Here is a 15477-nt window from a genome sequence, read left to right as displayed (position 1 = left end):
CTGTGGAGGCCCCTCAAAACAATCCTTATCATCTACAGCTGGAAGTGTCACTGCATCACACATTCCCCACTCACTCTTACCTCTCCTAAACACAATGCAAACTCCAGTTTAGAAACACGCATGTGTGCTATGAAAAATAGCCAATACAATGAATAAAAAAGCGTCACATGTGCTCAACTAAACGTACTTACGATTAAATGCTAAAAAGCAGAACGCTCTCTGCCCCAGTAAGAGAAACTAGAGAAAGAAAGTAATTACTGTTGGATGAAGCAACCACAAATGGCTATTAGATACAGCAGACAGCAGCCATCGGAGAACTTGACACTGCTGCTTGGGGAAATTAGCTATAAGCCTCCCAAGACACGATATCCATCTTCATTCAAATAACATCCCAGCACTCCATTATAATACAAGCATATAGGAATTAGGTTGAAAGCCATTTCCAGATTGGCTTACAGTGCAGCGTGTTTGAGAGCAACGCTACAGTGAAATCATTTTTCTTCATATCACAAGCAGCTGTTAGAGAAGTGCAAGAGTAGGAGGGGATATTGTTTTATACAGCTGAATGGCCATTTCTGTTGTGCACTCTGAGCCTTTTGTTACGGTGGAATTATATCTATCATCAGTACAGTCACAAGGCAACGTCTCAAACAGACGCCTGCAGTGAGGACCACGGGAATGCCATTTGCACTTACAGGATAAAGCAACTATTCATATTAGCACACAGTACAAATGCTAACAGTCCAATCAGACAGGTAAAGTGAATAACAGTGATCGTCTCTTTTTCCTCAGTGGGGATGTTACTTTGTCACGTACGACCCACCGAAACGCTGTTGCAGACTAAAGGTCATGAACTCGTTTTTAGTTCGTAGTCCACATGTCGAACAATTTCAACTAAAGTGGGCCTTCCCTGTAAGCGCAGTCACCGAACCGGCTCATTAATGCAAATATCCAAATAGCCAATGCCATGGCAGCAACTCATAGTATTTAGGCATATACAGATGGTCAACATGGTATGCAGGCAACCCGCTGAAGTTCAAATCACCAAAACTGGACAACAGAAGATTGGGAAAATGTTGTATTGACTTCTGCCTGAATTTGGCGTCAACAACATTAAAGCACAGATACATGGAGCCTTGTATCAACAGTGCCGTTGGTGTAATGGTCTGAGTATTGCTGGTGACCCTGTCTACACCGACTACATTCTCTGATGGCTTCCAGCAGGATGAAGCAGCATCCCGCAAAGCTCAGACATCTCAAACTGGTTTCTTAAACACGACAACGAGTTCACTGCACTCCAATGGCCCCCACAGCCATCAGATGCCAATCCAATAGAGTATCCTTTGGGATGTAGTAACGCAGGGGATTTGGTCCATTTCAGCTTCACCACCTTTGGCTGAAGCTTCCAACGATTCAGGCTACGTCCACACTAATGCGTTTGCATTTGAAAACACATCGTTTTCTCTCCGTTTTGGCCTCCTGTCCACGCTGAGACGGCGTTTTCGCTCAAGGAAAACGCAGCATTTTGAAAACGTATACATTTGAAAACGGTTGCAGTGTGGACAGCGAAAACAGAGACTATCGAAAACGATGACGCATGTTAGTCATGTGATGCAGTCATGTGACTAATTAAACAAAGATAGCGGAGGGCATTATACAGCAGTTGTTTTGTTTGAGTTTAATATCAGTCTGCACGCGCTCCAGAGAGCTTTTCTTCAAATTCTTTAATTCTCACTCGCTTTTGCAACTTTGTACTTTTGTGTTACTCGCAGCAACAACTCCACCTCATTGTGAGTCCATTTAACAAACTCGGTGCTTTTCCTCAACATTCTGCCGCGACGTTTCAAAGAGCCGGAAAGTAAATAAGCAGCAGACAGAAATGAGGCAGGTCGAATCTTCTTGCATTTCACGCATGCGCAGGACTGGAACGTCAGCGTTTTCGGCCTTTTCAATGTGGACGCACAACTCTGAAAACGACTGAAAATGCTAGTGTGGAGCGTTTTCAGACATAAACACAGTTGTCAAATCTATCCGTGCTGGTGTGGACGCAGCCTCAGACCTGTGAATAAATGTATTCATTTGAAGAACTCCTCAAAGGGTAGTGCTAACGATCTCAGGGACTGATTACCAACCGGCTGCCAATCAAGGTGAACTTTTAGCTCGTGTTCCAAGAATAAGAGAATGCTTCAAATCAAATTATCGTTAATAATAGATCCACATTAAATGTAATTTGCCTCATTATAATTTAATAATAGCATCTTGACATTCACCCAACACAGCTGAAACACCTCTGCACCCTTTTGGAAAGAACGCGTTTGTGTGAAGAGCGGTTACATCCATTACCGTCATCATCATCAAAGGGGAAACACAAGCATGTCATCACTGTTTATTAGTTTGATTTCGAAATGAGTGTGAGCTGAAGAAACTGCGGGTTTGGAGAAATGGCCTTTTGTCTACCACTCTGCACTACTGAGCCGTCGCCATCACGCCTCACACCAGAAACGGTATCGGTTATAGGCAATAAGATCATCGAACCCTACACTCGTGACACAACCTATTAATTACTTTCAATGAAATCAGTCCCGGTGGGGAAATTCCTGCTCTCCATTTATACATTTTGCAGGTCCTGTGGGCATTTTGGAAACCTGTGGTGGGAAGGTCCTTACACACCGGCGTGAGCAAATAAGCCTCAAATACATACAGCACCAGAGGCAAAGCCAATTATGCTTTAGTGAATTGCAGTGTTCGTCAAGTTACTTGAAAAAAAGTAATCAGTAACTAATTACTGATTACTTTTGAAAATAAGTAATCCCATTCCTTTACTGATTACTTATTTTCAAAAGTAAGTTAATTAGTTACTTTAAAAAACAAAAAAAACAAAACACGATTTACAACCTGAATAGGTAACAAAGCGATAGATCTTTAAACCCAATTCTATTTTCTGCATAATCCATCATACAAAATGTAATCAAATGGAAAAAGCCTTTTTTTAAAACTTGATTTATTAGTTGTAATCTTTTAACTTTATGCATCAAGCAAAGATTAAATTATCTGCAACATTCTCTGACTGGAAGAAATTAGTTTAACATTTAAACCTATTTTCTGCACATTCCAGCACATAAAATAAAATATTTTGTGTGTTTACACTCAGTCTTTCAAATAGATGCAAGTAAAACACAGCAGAAAATAAAGTCAGCAGCCCTGTTGTTCTATTTTCACCTGTTTAGCAGGAGTGGGGCAGGCGGATGTTTGCCGTGGTGCAGGTGTGCCGCAGCGGTCAGTGGAAGAATCTGGGAGTTTCTCATTCCCCTGGTAGCGCACTCGGTGCTTGTTTTCTTCCCACGCACAGCGGACACTAATGTTTTTGTCACTTTTTACAGAATCAAACTCAAAGTAAGGTCAGTACTTCCACGCTTTAAACGCTGCACGCTCATACTCTCTCTGCACTCGATATGTGATCCATTGTTGATCTGCACACAGCTGTTGTCACGAACGTCGCGCTTGCTTACGTCACTGTCGTGAGACATTCTCGCAAAAAAAAAAAAAAAAATCATCACGGTTTTAGTAACGCAGTGTGCTTACGGGAAAGTAACAGTAATCTAATTACCTTTTTTGCAATAGTAATCCCTTACTTTACTCGTTACTTGAAAAAAGTAATTGGATTACAGTAACGCATTACTTGTAACTCGTTACTGTATTTTCATGTAAGCAACAAAGTTGGGTTAATATGTTCACATTACAGTGGCTCCAAACACTGAATGAAGCAGCTCTGTGTGTCTGACGGTCTGGAGGACGTGGCTCTTCCTCCCACAGTTCTCCTCCCTGCTGCCTGATTGCCACACTGACAAAACAGGTGAGTTGACCACTTACCTCCATAAAGACCTCAATTATGTTTTTATGACCTAAATGGAAGATGGCTGCCCCGACGCGTACTCGCACTCCCATGCTACACCCCCCACTGTGACACACAAATTTAGCTGCCACTGGATCTTATATACAGTGCTTCTGCAAAAATTAATGCCGATAGCTTTACACTACAGCAAAACCTACGAAATTCACAGAAACCCTGCTTTTTGTCCTTTTGATCTTCCTGCAGATGCACAAAAATTATGTTTATTAGTTTGCAACGTATAAAGTGTCACAGAATCGCTGATCAGTGTTTCCTTACAGTATATCTGGGCCGAAACACCCAGGTACTATTATATAAATTATATACTATATATCATATTATTATTGGAGATAATGTGTCATTCAGAGTTAGTGGACTAGACCAGCGGTCCCCAACCCCCGGGCCACGGACCGGTACAGGTTCGTGAGTCGTTTGGTACCGGGCTGTGAAAGTTATGGTTTTCACGGTTTTTATCGCCGCTAATAAAGTTACACAATTACACAGTGAATTCGCCTTTATTATTATATTTACAAAATACCACAGTTTTTGTTTTGGTCGTATAATTTTATTTTTTATTATTTTTCCGCTACACCTTAAAGGCCGGTCCATGGCGCTAAAACGGTTGGACCGCTGGACTCGAGCACAGTCTCCTATTCGGTCCTTGCCAACCAGCCAGGCCTAGCTCAAGGCAAAAACCAATGTTTTATACTGGTCTGGTTTTTGTGTTTGTTTGGGGTTTTTTGTCAAAGACACTCGGAAACAGGAAATGCTCATTATTAGTCACTCTGGTTCCCAGCTCTCGTGTCTAACGTATCAATTATACCATGAAACTATTATTTAAAATACATATCGTCATTGAACCAGCCATCGAGGAGATAGACAGGACACGCAGCTGAAACCTGCAGGGTGGGCGGTCCCACCTTTGCCTTTCATGTTTAACAGAAAGAGATGAAACGACGAGAGAGCATGAATACGTGTACGAGAGTGAGGCTTAAGTGCATGCAAACACCCACACCGCGAGGTGCCGAAAAGGCCTAGTAATTAGCTTACCTAGCACCATGGTCATGTACCGCTCTTCTACTCCAGCCTCCAGCAGCAGTGGAGGAACGTATGTGATCCCAGCTGCCACACAGATCTCCAGGCCACAGGTCAGGGAGTTCAGGAGAACAAGACGCCAATGAGACCTCCATCCAGGCATATTTACAGAGGCTGGGTCGCCTTTCCTTCCCTCTGGGATGGTCACTACTGGGGGCAGGGAAGGGGGGAAGGATCTGGATAGGGACAAAGGGGGGGATGAGGGGAAGCAGATGGTGCCCCGGTCGGACCTGAGGACTGTCGCAAAGGGACAGCAGCAAAGACACTTTGATGTCTCAGATGACCTGGAGGATTCATCCTCTTCTCAGCATTCTGGATCTGAAGAGCAAAAGAAAAGCTTTCAGTGCACAGTCACATCATGACCATCGTGCAGAAATTACCAGTTTGAAAGCTGAAATAAAACCTGAGCAAAACCGATTATTCACAGGATGACACCTGTAAAGCCACAGATGTCAGTGGCTTCAGGTTACACAGGGGATTATCAGCATCCTTGTAACAGAACACAACCTCAAACAGGTTGCATTATATGTTCCAAAGACATGGAAATGGCAGCAAAAGTCAAAAAGCAATGATGGATTCTCTGAGCTCTTCACCAACAGCTTCAGGGCAGCACGAACAACAACAGGGAAAGCAGATGAGTCAGCTGGAGCAACGTGGCAAACCATTTGCTATGCAAATTACTCTCTGCTGTTTTCCTTGCTCGCTTTTTTCCGCCTCGTTTTAAAATATGCCAGAGATGTAGAAAAAAATTAACCATTAGCTTTCGGAAAAGTTGAATTTCTCTTTTCTTACTATCCCTCACCACGACACTTGACAGGAGCACCAGTATTAGCACCCACACCTCCCGGAGCCTACACTGTCATTATTGCATTATTGAGCTCTGATTGGAGCTTTAGTCACATATTCTGCAGATTATTGTTGAACTCAATGAGCAATAAAAGATCTTTGCTGGGCAGAAAGGATCAGGCAAGATGATCAGTCGAGTCACCTGTAACGTATACAACACGTCATCCCATCACCTAACATAACGACGACTGAGACAAATTGTCGGCACGTTACGCGTTCTGAGGCGTGAGACGGGTCAGAATGAACCTATACATGTGTTTTACATGTGACATGAAAATCAACCTAACAAATCGTCATGTATGTTAAATCTGTTCACGTCCTGATCCTGAATCACTTTGGAAAACACGATGTAGTAGCGTTAAGCTTACGCGAATGGACAGCTGGAGTCTCTGCTTGAGCGTGCCTTAGCGCCACGAGCGGCTTTCTGTTGGATTCAACTGACAACCCAGAGCGTTTCATAAGGACTTGGAATAGCACCTTTCGCATTAGCATGTGACGCCCAGGGGCGGGGCAAATCATCAGTATGTTACGCGTTGGGAATGATAATGCTCTGACTGTATATGGCAGGGGTGTCCAACTCCAGGCCTCGAGGGCCGGTGTCCTGCAGGTTTTAGATCTCACTCTGGGTCAACACACCTGAATCAGATGTTTAGTTCATTACCAGGCCTCTGGAGAACTTGAAGACATGTCAAGGAGCTAATTTACCCATTTGAATCAGCTGTGTTGGATCAAGGACGGGTCTAAAACCTGGAGGACACTGGCCATCGAGGCCTGGAGTTCCCCAACCCCCGTAATTGGGCTCAGCATGCCAGACACTACTACAGGATCCAATGTGATGCCAGATAGAGGCAGACTGACAACACCGTCATCGACAGTTTGGTCAAGTTGGTGCTTTTAGGTTCAAAAGAACAACAACTGTATCCTTATTGATCACGTTGACAGACGACCCAAACACACATTGAAGCATACGTTCTCCAACATGTTTTTAAAAGTTGTTTAATTCTAGTCAAATCATAACAGCCTCGTGAAACTCTCACTTTCCCAATCAAACAGCATGTATTCACTCCATATACCTGAAAGTGCTCCAATCATTCACCCGAACATGCCGATAAGGCGACCAGTCTCTCAGTGTTTTGAACTGAGTCTGAAAACCAAAAGCAGAATCTTACATAAACTGAAATATCTGGAAACAGCAGAAGAGGCAGATTGATGAAAGTCCTCTAAATAGAAAACTGCCATCCATGAACATCCATGTGCAGATCGCACTGCTTCCTGGAGCAGAAAATAAACAAAAACACAACCAAGAGAAACACTGTCGTCATCATCCACCAATGAGACGGTGTGTTCTGTTAAAGCAGAGGGGCAGAGCACGAATGGTCAGAACAGCCACAACCACAAAAACAAGGCGCTATATTTGCATTTAGTGTGACATTTATCTGCCAATGCTGCCCATCTGTTCACTCCCAGCAAACAAAATGGATGTGATCATCTCAGACGAGACTCGGTTAAGCACAGATGGGTTCAGTCGGTATTTCAAGGACTTTCCACTTTGCTGGGTGGGAAAAAAACCCAAAAAACCTCTTTAAAAAACAAACAAACAACAAAACATACAGCATACACTATTATATATTGTACATATATTTATTAGTTTCAGGTTGGCCATTCTTGTATTTTGCTCGTTTGTGTTGTTGTATTTTGCACATCTCTGTTGCTTGTGGGGCTCGCACACAAGAATTTCACTCGCATGTGCTGTGCCAGTGTGCCTGCACATGTGATGTGACAATAAAAGTGATTTGATTTTGATTTGAAACAGCTGATAAAGACATAAAATAGTGGCCAAGCCATTTTCCCCACCAGTGGCTTTTGAATAGTATAAGGTGTTAGCTAAGAGGTCCATTTAAAATCTCTGATGCCTTTCACATCATTACAAATCAGGGACATTAACTGAATGCTATCAACACCACTGCAAGACTTCCTCAGGCATTCATACATTCCCATCTTTGTCATTATGACACTTTTGATATAGAGGCTCTCTGAGAATCTGAAGGACAATGCAACAGTGTTAGCAGGCCGGGCCGATCAGGCGCCCGGGTCACAGGGAGAGAGAGGTCCATTTCACACCCGTCAGATCTTATTCCCACCCAGCCTGGACGCACTGAAAGACACTCATCAGGGGACCAGCCTTTGCCCCTGGGCCTGTCTGGCCACTACAACCCCCTACCAACATTCTCTGTGTGTGTGTGTGTGTGTGTGTGTGAGAGGATTTCTTCCTCATCCTTCCTCTGAGGTCAGCTTTATCTTTGACCTGCATTCTAAGAGGAACCTTCTGACATCTTTATGGTTCTCGGTGTGAACGCCTTCCACCGCAGCCCCATCTGACTCTGTTAGACTGAAAAAGTGGCAAGAGTACAGAAATCTGATTTTCCCAAATGCGCGTCAGATTACAGTGTTTTGGAAATGAAACTGTGTCGAACTAAAGAAGGACTGCAAGACAGCAGTGCAGAGTGACATTCATTCATGCTCCTTAACCTCCTAGGACCTGCGTCCACCCTATGTGGACATCCCATTTTGTGTTATTTAGACCAAAATACTTAATTTTGCTCTATAAGGGCCTGATATCCACTTACGAGGACATTATGCTGCAACTGTTCTATCGAAATTTTAAACGAATATCCTCATATGTGGCTCTCATTTTTCTTAGAAACAAAAATAAGGTAAAAAAAAAAAAAATATATATATATATATATATATATATATATATATATATATATATATATATATATATATATATATATATATATATATATATATATATATATCTGGTAATTCTTTTTTACATTCGTTAGGTCCCAATCTGCCCAAATATCAAAGAGAAATTAAAAATGCTGCTGTGGAAGAGTTCAGGTCTTAGGAGGTTAAAGTCAAATATAAAAAATAGGGTCAGTTTATTGTAAATTGTAGCTCTACAGCTAACAAAGCGTTTGTGGTGCCGTTTTAAAGCAGAACGGAGCTTTCAAGCTCTCAAGTCTGCATGTTAGGGAGAGGGGACAAAGGACACACACACACACACACACACACACACACACTCCACTGCTTACTTAATGACACCTGACTCTACAATGCATTGCAGTCATGACCTTCATCTTCACGTAGCCTCGGAGACACAAAGGCACGCTTAGGCTGTTAGACAAATGACTTTCCTGCTGCTCACCTGACAAATAACACAACCGGAGCCAGACAGGTGACGGCGAGGAGATGGAGGCTGGTTTACTGTTGTCAGCTCTCCTTTTGCTCCATTACCAATTCCTATTCAGCCTCGCCCCCTCCCAACTCACAAAAATCAGCCCTAATGACTCCGAGTGGTATTCTTAGAATACAAAACAGCCTTTGTATACATTGTGCCAGGGAGAGTAATTTAATAGAGGGAGGTATTAACTCCAGACTAAATGTTTTGATGCAGGATTCTTATAGACGGTAAGATACAGGAAGCATGTTTGGGTACGAGCGGAGGGTCTCGCAGCAGATATCAAGGTTTGTAAGAGAAGAGCGGAAGGAATTGTTTTGAGATGACATCACAGCCAAAAAAACAGCGGAGGCCGTGGCTGCAGAAACAGCAGGAGGATCTGGTTGGCTGCTTGGCTCACGCTGAATGGCTGCAGCACTATAGCCGCTCTGCCTCTCCGGTTCCTGGACATTAATGGACCCAATCGTCCGCACTGAGAGACAAGCAAGACCAGTCTTTATGCAGACCGCTTGTTTGGCCAGCAAACCTTTTTCTATGGCTCTCTCTGTAAAACAAGACAAAGTTAAGCTGGACCTTTACTTGGTCCTGGAAGCTGCTTAGAGAGGAGCACTGTAGAAAAGTAGCAGGTGAAAAGGAAACAAACAGGTTACACCTGGAAGGTCCTCGAGGTGGGCTCCCATCAGACATGGGATCTCTACAGAAACAAGTATCAAGAGGCCAAATTAGACCCAAATTATTGGATTACCATCCCCGTTTAGGAATTCAAAACGTGCACCAAGATGAGATCAAGTAAAAAAACCAACATACTTTTACTAAACAAATGCTTCAATCTCTTCTTTACACGTCAGTTCAGATGGTTTTGCTGCTTTGCACATTAACTGGCATTTGAGCTGCTTTGGCTTCCTGATTTGCGTGACTTCAACACTCAGCACGCGAAACCAAAGCCTTTCACAGGTCCGCTAGGGTCAGAGACACGTAAAGTTCGTGGCCACACAGTGAGTGCAAGGGTCGTGCGGACATCTGCGTGCCATTTATGGATTTGGTGACGTGCATGTATGAGCTTTATGTTACTACGAACCAGCTGCACATGCGTCACAGGTGAGTACGAGGGAGCGACCGCTCATTCAGTCCTCTCCAACCGTCCACGTCTGCATCTTCCCTCAGCATGTGCATAAGCATACATTATTAATTTGTCTCCAGGGGGTAAATGAGACTCTTCTTCATCCTGGCGTTGTTCCCGCTGGTGCAGGGTCTGCTCTTCGGCAAAGGTTTGGTTCTACATTTGGTTCTGTCCGAGGCGTCCTCAGGCGATGCGTTGACGGTCTTAATGTCTTCCTTGATTTTGTCCATCCACCGTTTCTTCAGTCTGCCTCGAGGCCGGCGTCCTTCTGGGTCGATCCTCATAGCCGTTCTTGCTACAGAGTTCTCATCGCTTCGAATCACATGTCCGTACCACCTCAGGCTCAAGCATCTGCAGTAAATGATATTGTAAACCTATAAATTAATGAACATACCACAGTCAGTTCATTCGAATTTTAAGCTGCAATCCAACAGTTTGACAGCGAGCCCACACTCGGCACTTGCTCCAGACTATGTGCAGTCTGTGAGCCATTTGCTGTGTAGCAACAGATGCGTCGGTGACATTTTCCATTCAGCCCAGTCTTCCTCCTGCAGTCGCACCTCAGAAAATAAGAACTCGACAGCAGTGGAATCAAGTTTATTCTCAAGCAAGTTTATTCTTAGCTGGCTGCAAATTTAGTGATGCCACGCAGCTGCATTTGTTAAACGACAGTCCAGCTGTGAACAACAGGATACTCTTCTGTACTATGAAGAATTAAGAGGCAAAGGAGGGCCAACCCAGTATTAGCTAGGTCTAAGTAAAAAAAAAAAAAAAGCATGTCATATTTTAATATGTATGACCTAACAAATATTGCACATACAACCACAACATCAGCAGCTATACCCGATCAGGTCAGACGTGAAGCTACAGCACAGCTGTGCAAACGCTTTCAAAATGTACAATTTACAGCACACAGTACAACTCACTGTATTTATAAACCAGGGAAAACGTCTGAATTCACCAAAGAGGCCTAAAAGTCTTAGAACTGAAGTTTGAGACCACTTTACGTAACCGGCTGAAATGAATCGTCGAGCCTTAAAATGCCAAAATATGATTTGTTAGTCCACATCGCCCAGCTCATATCTCGTGTAAACAATTATTCCAAGACATCAGAGATATTAGATACTCTATGCGATTACAACAACCTCCTTTCATCCCTTCTTCAACGAGCATTACCGGGTGTTGTCATCCAGATTAGCTATGCTAATCCACCGGCATCATTCTCCAACTTCTTTGCGTTTGATTTGGATTTTCAGCCTGTTCCCAACTCTGACCCTCATTTCACTGCAAATCCTGTGACCAACCTCTTCTTTTTATGCAATTTTAAAATTTTAAAAAAGGAACAAGTGCAAAGCTTTGGTGCAAATAACCCCCCCAGTTTTGTGCAGCCTGAGTAAAAATTACAGTCAATCACCGTTATTTTAAAATGCTGGTTTGGTGAGAAAATGTGAGTACGGGACATGCATCTTATATTTCAGCTGGAAAGCCAACCGAGTCTCATTTCTAGAGGGTAAAAATAAAATTCTTTCCGTTCAAATCTCCACATAATTAGGACAATGACTCAGAAGAGTCTAGACTGAAAGGATGACAAGCAGACGGTTCATAGCTCGTGAGAGAACGACGCTGAAGGTTTTCCTTCAAGATTTATTTTAATAAGAGACTAATTTCTTCTGCTAGGAACAAAATATGTCGTCACTATGAATTCTTTTTAGGATTCATTCCCTCCCAGCACAGGAACGCATCTTCACACCAGTAAGATCCAACCATGGAAAGAGTGGAGGAGAGCACCAGTGCTCACCACACCGAGGCCAAAGATGATTCACACAGCTAGAGTGAGGTCTCACAAACACACTGTTACGACGCGGCTCAAAGCCGCAACATAAAAAAATGAGACGAATATCAGAGTATGGGTTTTATCTTAGAATGGAAAACCAGGTTGGCTAAAATGGCTGCTGTCACCAAGGCAAAGACAAGTGAGCTCCCTGGGAGCTTGCATCAGGTATGCTTTTATCCACACCTGACTAGGTGTGGCCAATTAGCACCAGCTGAAAACATTGAGGAGATTAGGGGCTGCAGAGACGTAACACCTCCTCCCTCAAAAGGGTTCCTCTAGGACCCCTAAATTTATTACAAGCCCCTCTGAAGCCTTCAGGTCCTTGACCCACAAACCTGAAATAAAAGTAAAAGCTAACAGAAGCACAGTGTTCACATTATAGTTGGCATCTTTAAGCATGGATGCCCCTGCATGAGGATTTGAAGTTGCCACACAACAGTCAAACCCAAAATGATGACCTGACCTGCTACAACACAAAACCAAAAGTAGCAACAAATAATCACAACCAAGTGATCTGTTCTCTCCACCACACAAATGGTCACATACGAGTGGCCCTATACCACAACAACTTACTTTAATCCACAAGGTTCAGTAAAGAAAACATACTAGTGACCACCCACAAATGGAGAGCTATGGCCACACGACGACCACGTCAAGGGTGGCTCAGCACCCCTCATTGTTATTGCCATCACCTGGCCAACAACACTCACAAGTGATCCAACAAAAGTAGCCATATTCCCCACAACACTAAAGGTCACAGCATAAAACACTCACCTCATGAGGATGTCATTAGCATCCATCAACACTGACATTAGATGCGCACACAGTCTACACACTATGCCAACTTAAAAACGACCTACCTGCCTCAGCTACAGACCATAATTAATGAATGGTCTCAAACCTCTTGCCAACCCATATGGAAAAGAAATAGTAAAAACATACATGATTTACTCATGAAAGTGGCCACTTTCATATATTTTTTTAGTAAGTATCCAAAACATACAAGTTTCATTATATAATTTTTCAAGGGATCTTATATCTGTTTTCATACAAGTTTCACACAAGACAGATACAAACTTTATAAAATTATATCTATAGATAGATCTATCTCATATCTCTATATATATATCTCTATCTCGATGGCCCCAACTGACCGAGTGCTCAGTGAATACCTCAGGCAGCAGAAACCCAAGAAAGAGGAGGGAGACGAGGAACCATCATGGAAGGACAGGCCCCTGCACGGTATGTACCACCGGCAGATAGAGGAGGTGGCTGATATCCAGAAATCCTACCAGTGGCTGGACAAAGCTGGACTGAAAGACTGCACAGAGGCACTAATCATGGCAGCACAAGAACAAGCTCTGAGCACAAGATCCATAGAGGCTGGGGTCTATCACACCAGGCAAGACCCCAGGTGCAGGCTGTGTAAAGATGCCCCAGAGACAATCCAGCACATAACAGCAGGGTGCAAGATGCTAGCAGGCAAGGCATACATGGAACGCCATAACCAAGTGGCCGGCATAGTGTACAGGAACATCTGTGCCGAGTATAACCTGGAAGTCCCGAGGTCAAAATGGGAGATGCCCCCAAGGGTGGTGGAGAATGACCGAGCTAAGATCCTGTGGGACTTCCAGATACAGACGGACAAAATGGTGGTGGCTAACCAACCGGACATAGTGGTGGTAGACAAACAGAAGAAGACGGCCGTAGTGATCGATGTAGCGGTTCCCAATGACAGCAATATCAGGAAGAAGGAACACGAGAAGCTGGAGAAATACCAAGGGCTCAGAGAAGAGCTGGAGAGGATGTGGAGGGTGAAGGTAACGGTGGTCCCCGTGGTAATCGGAGCACTAGGTGCGGTGACTCCCAAGCTAGGCGAGTGGCTCCAGCAGATCCCGGGAACAACATCGGAAATCTCTGTCCAGAAGAGCGCAGTCCTGGGAACAGCTAAGATACTGCGCAGGACCCTCAAGCTCCCAGGCCTCTGGTAGAGGACCCGAGCTTGAAGGATAAACCGCCCGCAGGGGCGTGCTGGGTGTTTTTTTCTATATCTATCTATCCATCCATCCATCCATCCATCCATCCATCCATCCATCCATCTTTATTTTTTTTTTTCTTCTCTCCATATGGGAAGTTTGGTGCCACTGGTTTACTATGTGCAACTCCCAGCCTAAAATACTAAAAAAAAACAACAACAAAACTTTACCTGTCTGGTCTTCAGTGGTGTACCGGGCTCGAGGCAACTTTAAACGCAAACTCAAGGGTAGGCAGCAGAGCGGGGTACAGTTTCCCACCAAACCCTGAAGCGTACCCCCACCCAGGATAACCACCAAACACAAACTAAAACAACAAACAAGTGCTTCGATGGAAGGGCAGCACAGCCACTCAGCTGAAACACACTAAAGGGACGTTGCTCAATCACACACCAGTGGAGATTATTGTGGACTTCAGGAAGCACACAGCTCCACTCCCCCCCATCATCCTGACTGACACCCCCATCACCTCTGTGGACTCATTCCGCTTCCTGGGTACCACCATCACCCAGGACCTGAAGTGGGAGCCCACCATCACCTCCGTCATCAAGAAAGCCCAGCAGAGGATGTACTTCCTGAGGCAGCTGAAGAAATTCAACCTGCCAACACGGACGATGATGCAATTCTACACTGCAATCATCGAGTCCATCCTCACCTCCTCCATCACCGTGTGGTACGCTGGAGCCACTATCAGGGACAAACAGAGACTGCAGCGTGTTGTGCGCTCTGCTGAGAAGGTGATTGGCTGCAGACTCCCATCTCTGCAGGACCTGTACACCTCCAGGACACTGCGGCGTGCAGCTCGGATTAGAGCTGGGCGATATGAGATTTTTTCATATCACGATATGTTTTTTTCATTTCAGGCGATAACGATATCTATCATGATATCAGCCAAATAACTATATTTGTAAGATTTAAATGTGCCGTTGCTCACAAGTAAAATGTGAAATAATCAGCAGCTTGTTTTTATTTAAATATTTATTTCCCATAATAAGTTCAACAGGGTAGATGTACTTAAGGAACATGAGACTTTTTCAGATAGATAAAGGCAAATATTGCAAACTACACAAAAGGCAGCCGCTAAAGCGTTTAAGTTTCAAAATAGAACAAACGAAACAGACTAAATTGTCAATTCCACTTAGAAACAAAATATTAATTCTAAAAATAAATCTTAGTTTGTTTTACAGAAGAACAGACAAAACTGACTAACTTTTGTCAATATCAAATAAACTGAGAACTAAAAGGAAATTCTCAACCTCTCCTTGTTGTATAGCTGAGCTTTTCAAACAGTTTTAACAGTTACTTTAGTCTGACAAAAGCCGAATGACGAATTAGCGCTTCCAGTCAGAGACTGAGGCTACGTCCACACGTACACGGGTATTTTTGAAAACGGAGATTTTCCGTTTTCGTTTTAAA

The 15477-nt window shown here is 43.7% G+C and overlaps 1 protein-coding gene across 5 annotated transcripts in view; it reads right to left on the bottom strand.

The window, feature by feature from the left end:
* The window catches only part of LOC147324271 (solute carrier family 45 member 3), a 45850-nt gene that overhangs the window by 16509 nt on the left and 13864 nt on the right, over positions 1-15477 (bottom strand). For all 5 annotated transcript variants that reach the window (XM_086297925.1, XM_086297926.1, XM_086297924.1 and 2 more), the window contains one exon: positions 4940-5302. In XM_086297925.1, the coding sequence (XP_086154051.1) occupies positions 4940-5087 (148 nt within the window). In that variant the 5' untranslated portion in view covers positions 5088-5302. The remainder of the gene's footprint in view (positions 1-4939; positions 5303-15477) is intronic.

This window comes from Aulonocara sp. 'chitande type north' Nkhata Bay, linkage group LG7, assembly GCF_057382095.1.
Source record: "Aulonocara sp. 'chitande type north' Nkhata Bay isolate Kocher_YH1m ecotype deep benthic linkage group LG7, A_spYH_male_GT1.1, whole genome shotgun sequence".
In the NCBI taxonomy this organism is placed as follows: domain Eukaryota; kingdom Metazoa; phylum Chordata; class Actinopteri; order Cichliformes; family Cichlidae; genus Aulonocara; species Aulonocara sp. 'chitande type north' Nkhata Bay.
Note: the sequence above shows the minus strand (reverse complement) of the source record. Positions and strands in the feature narration are given on the sequence as shown.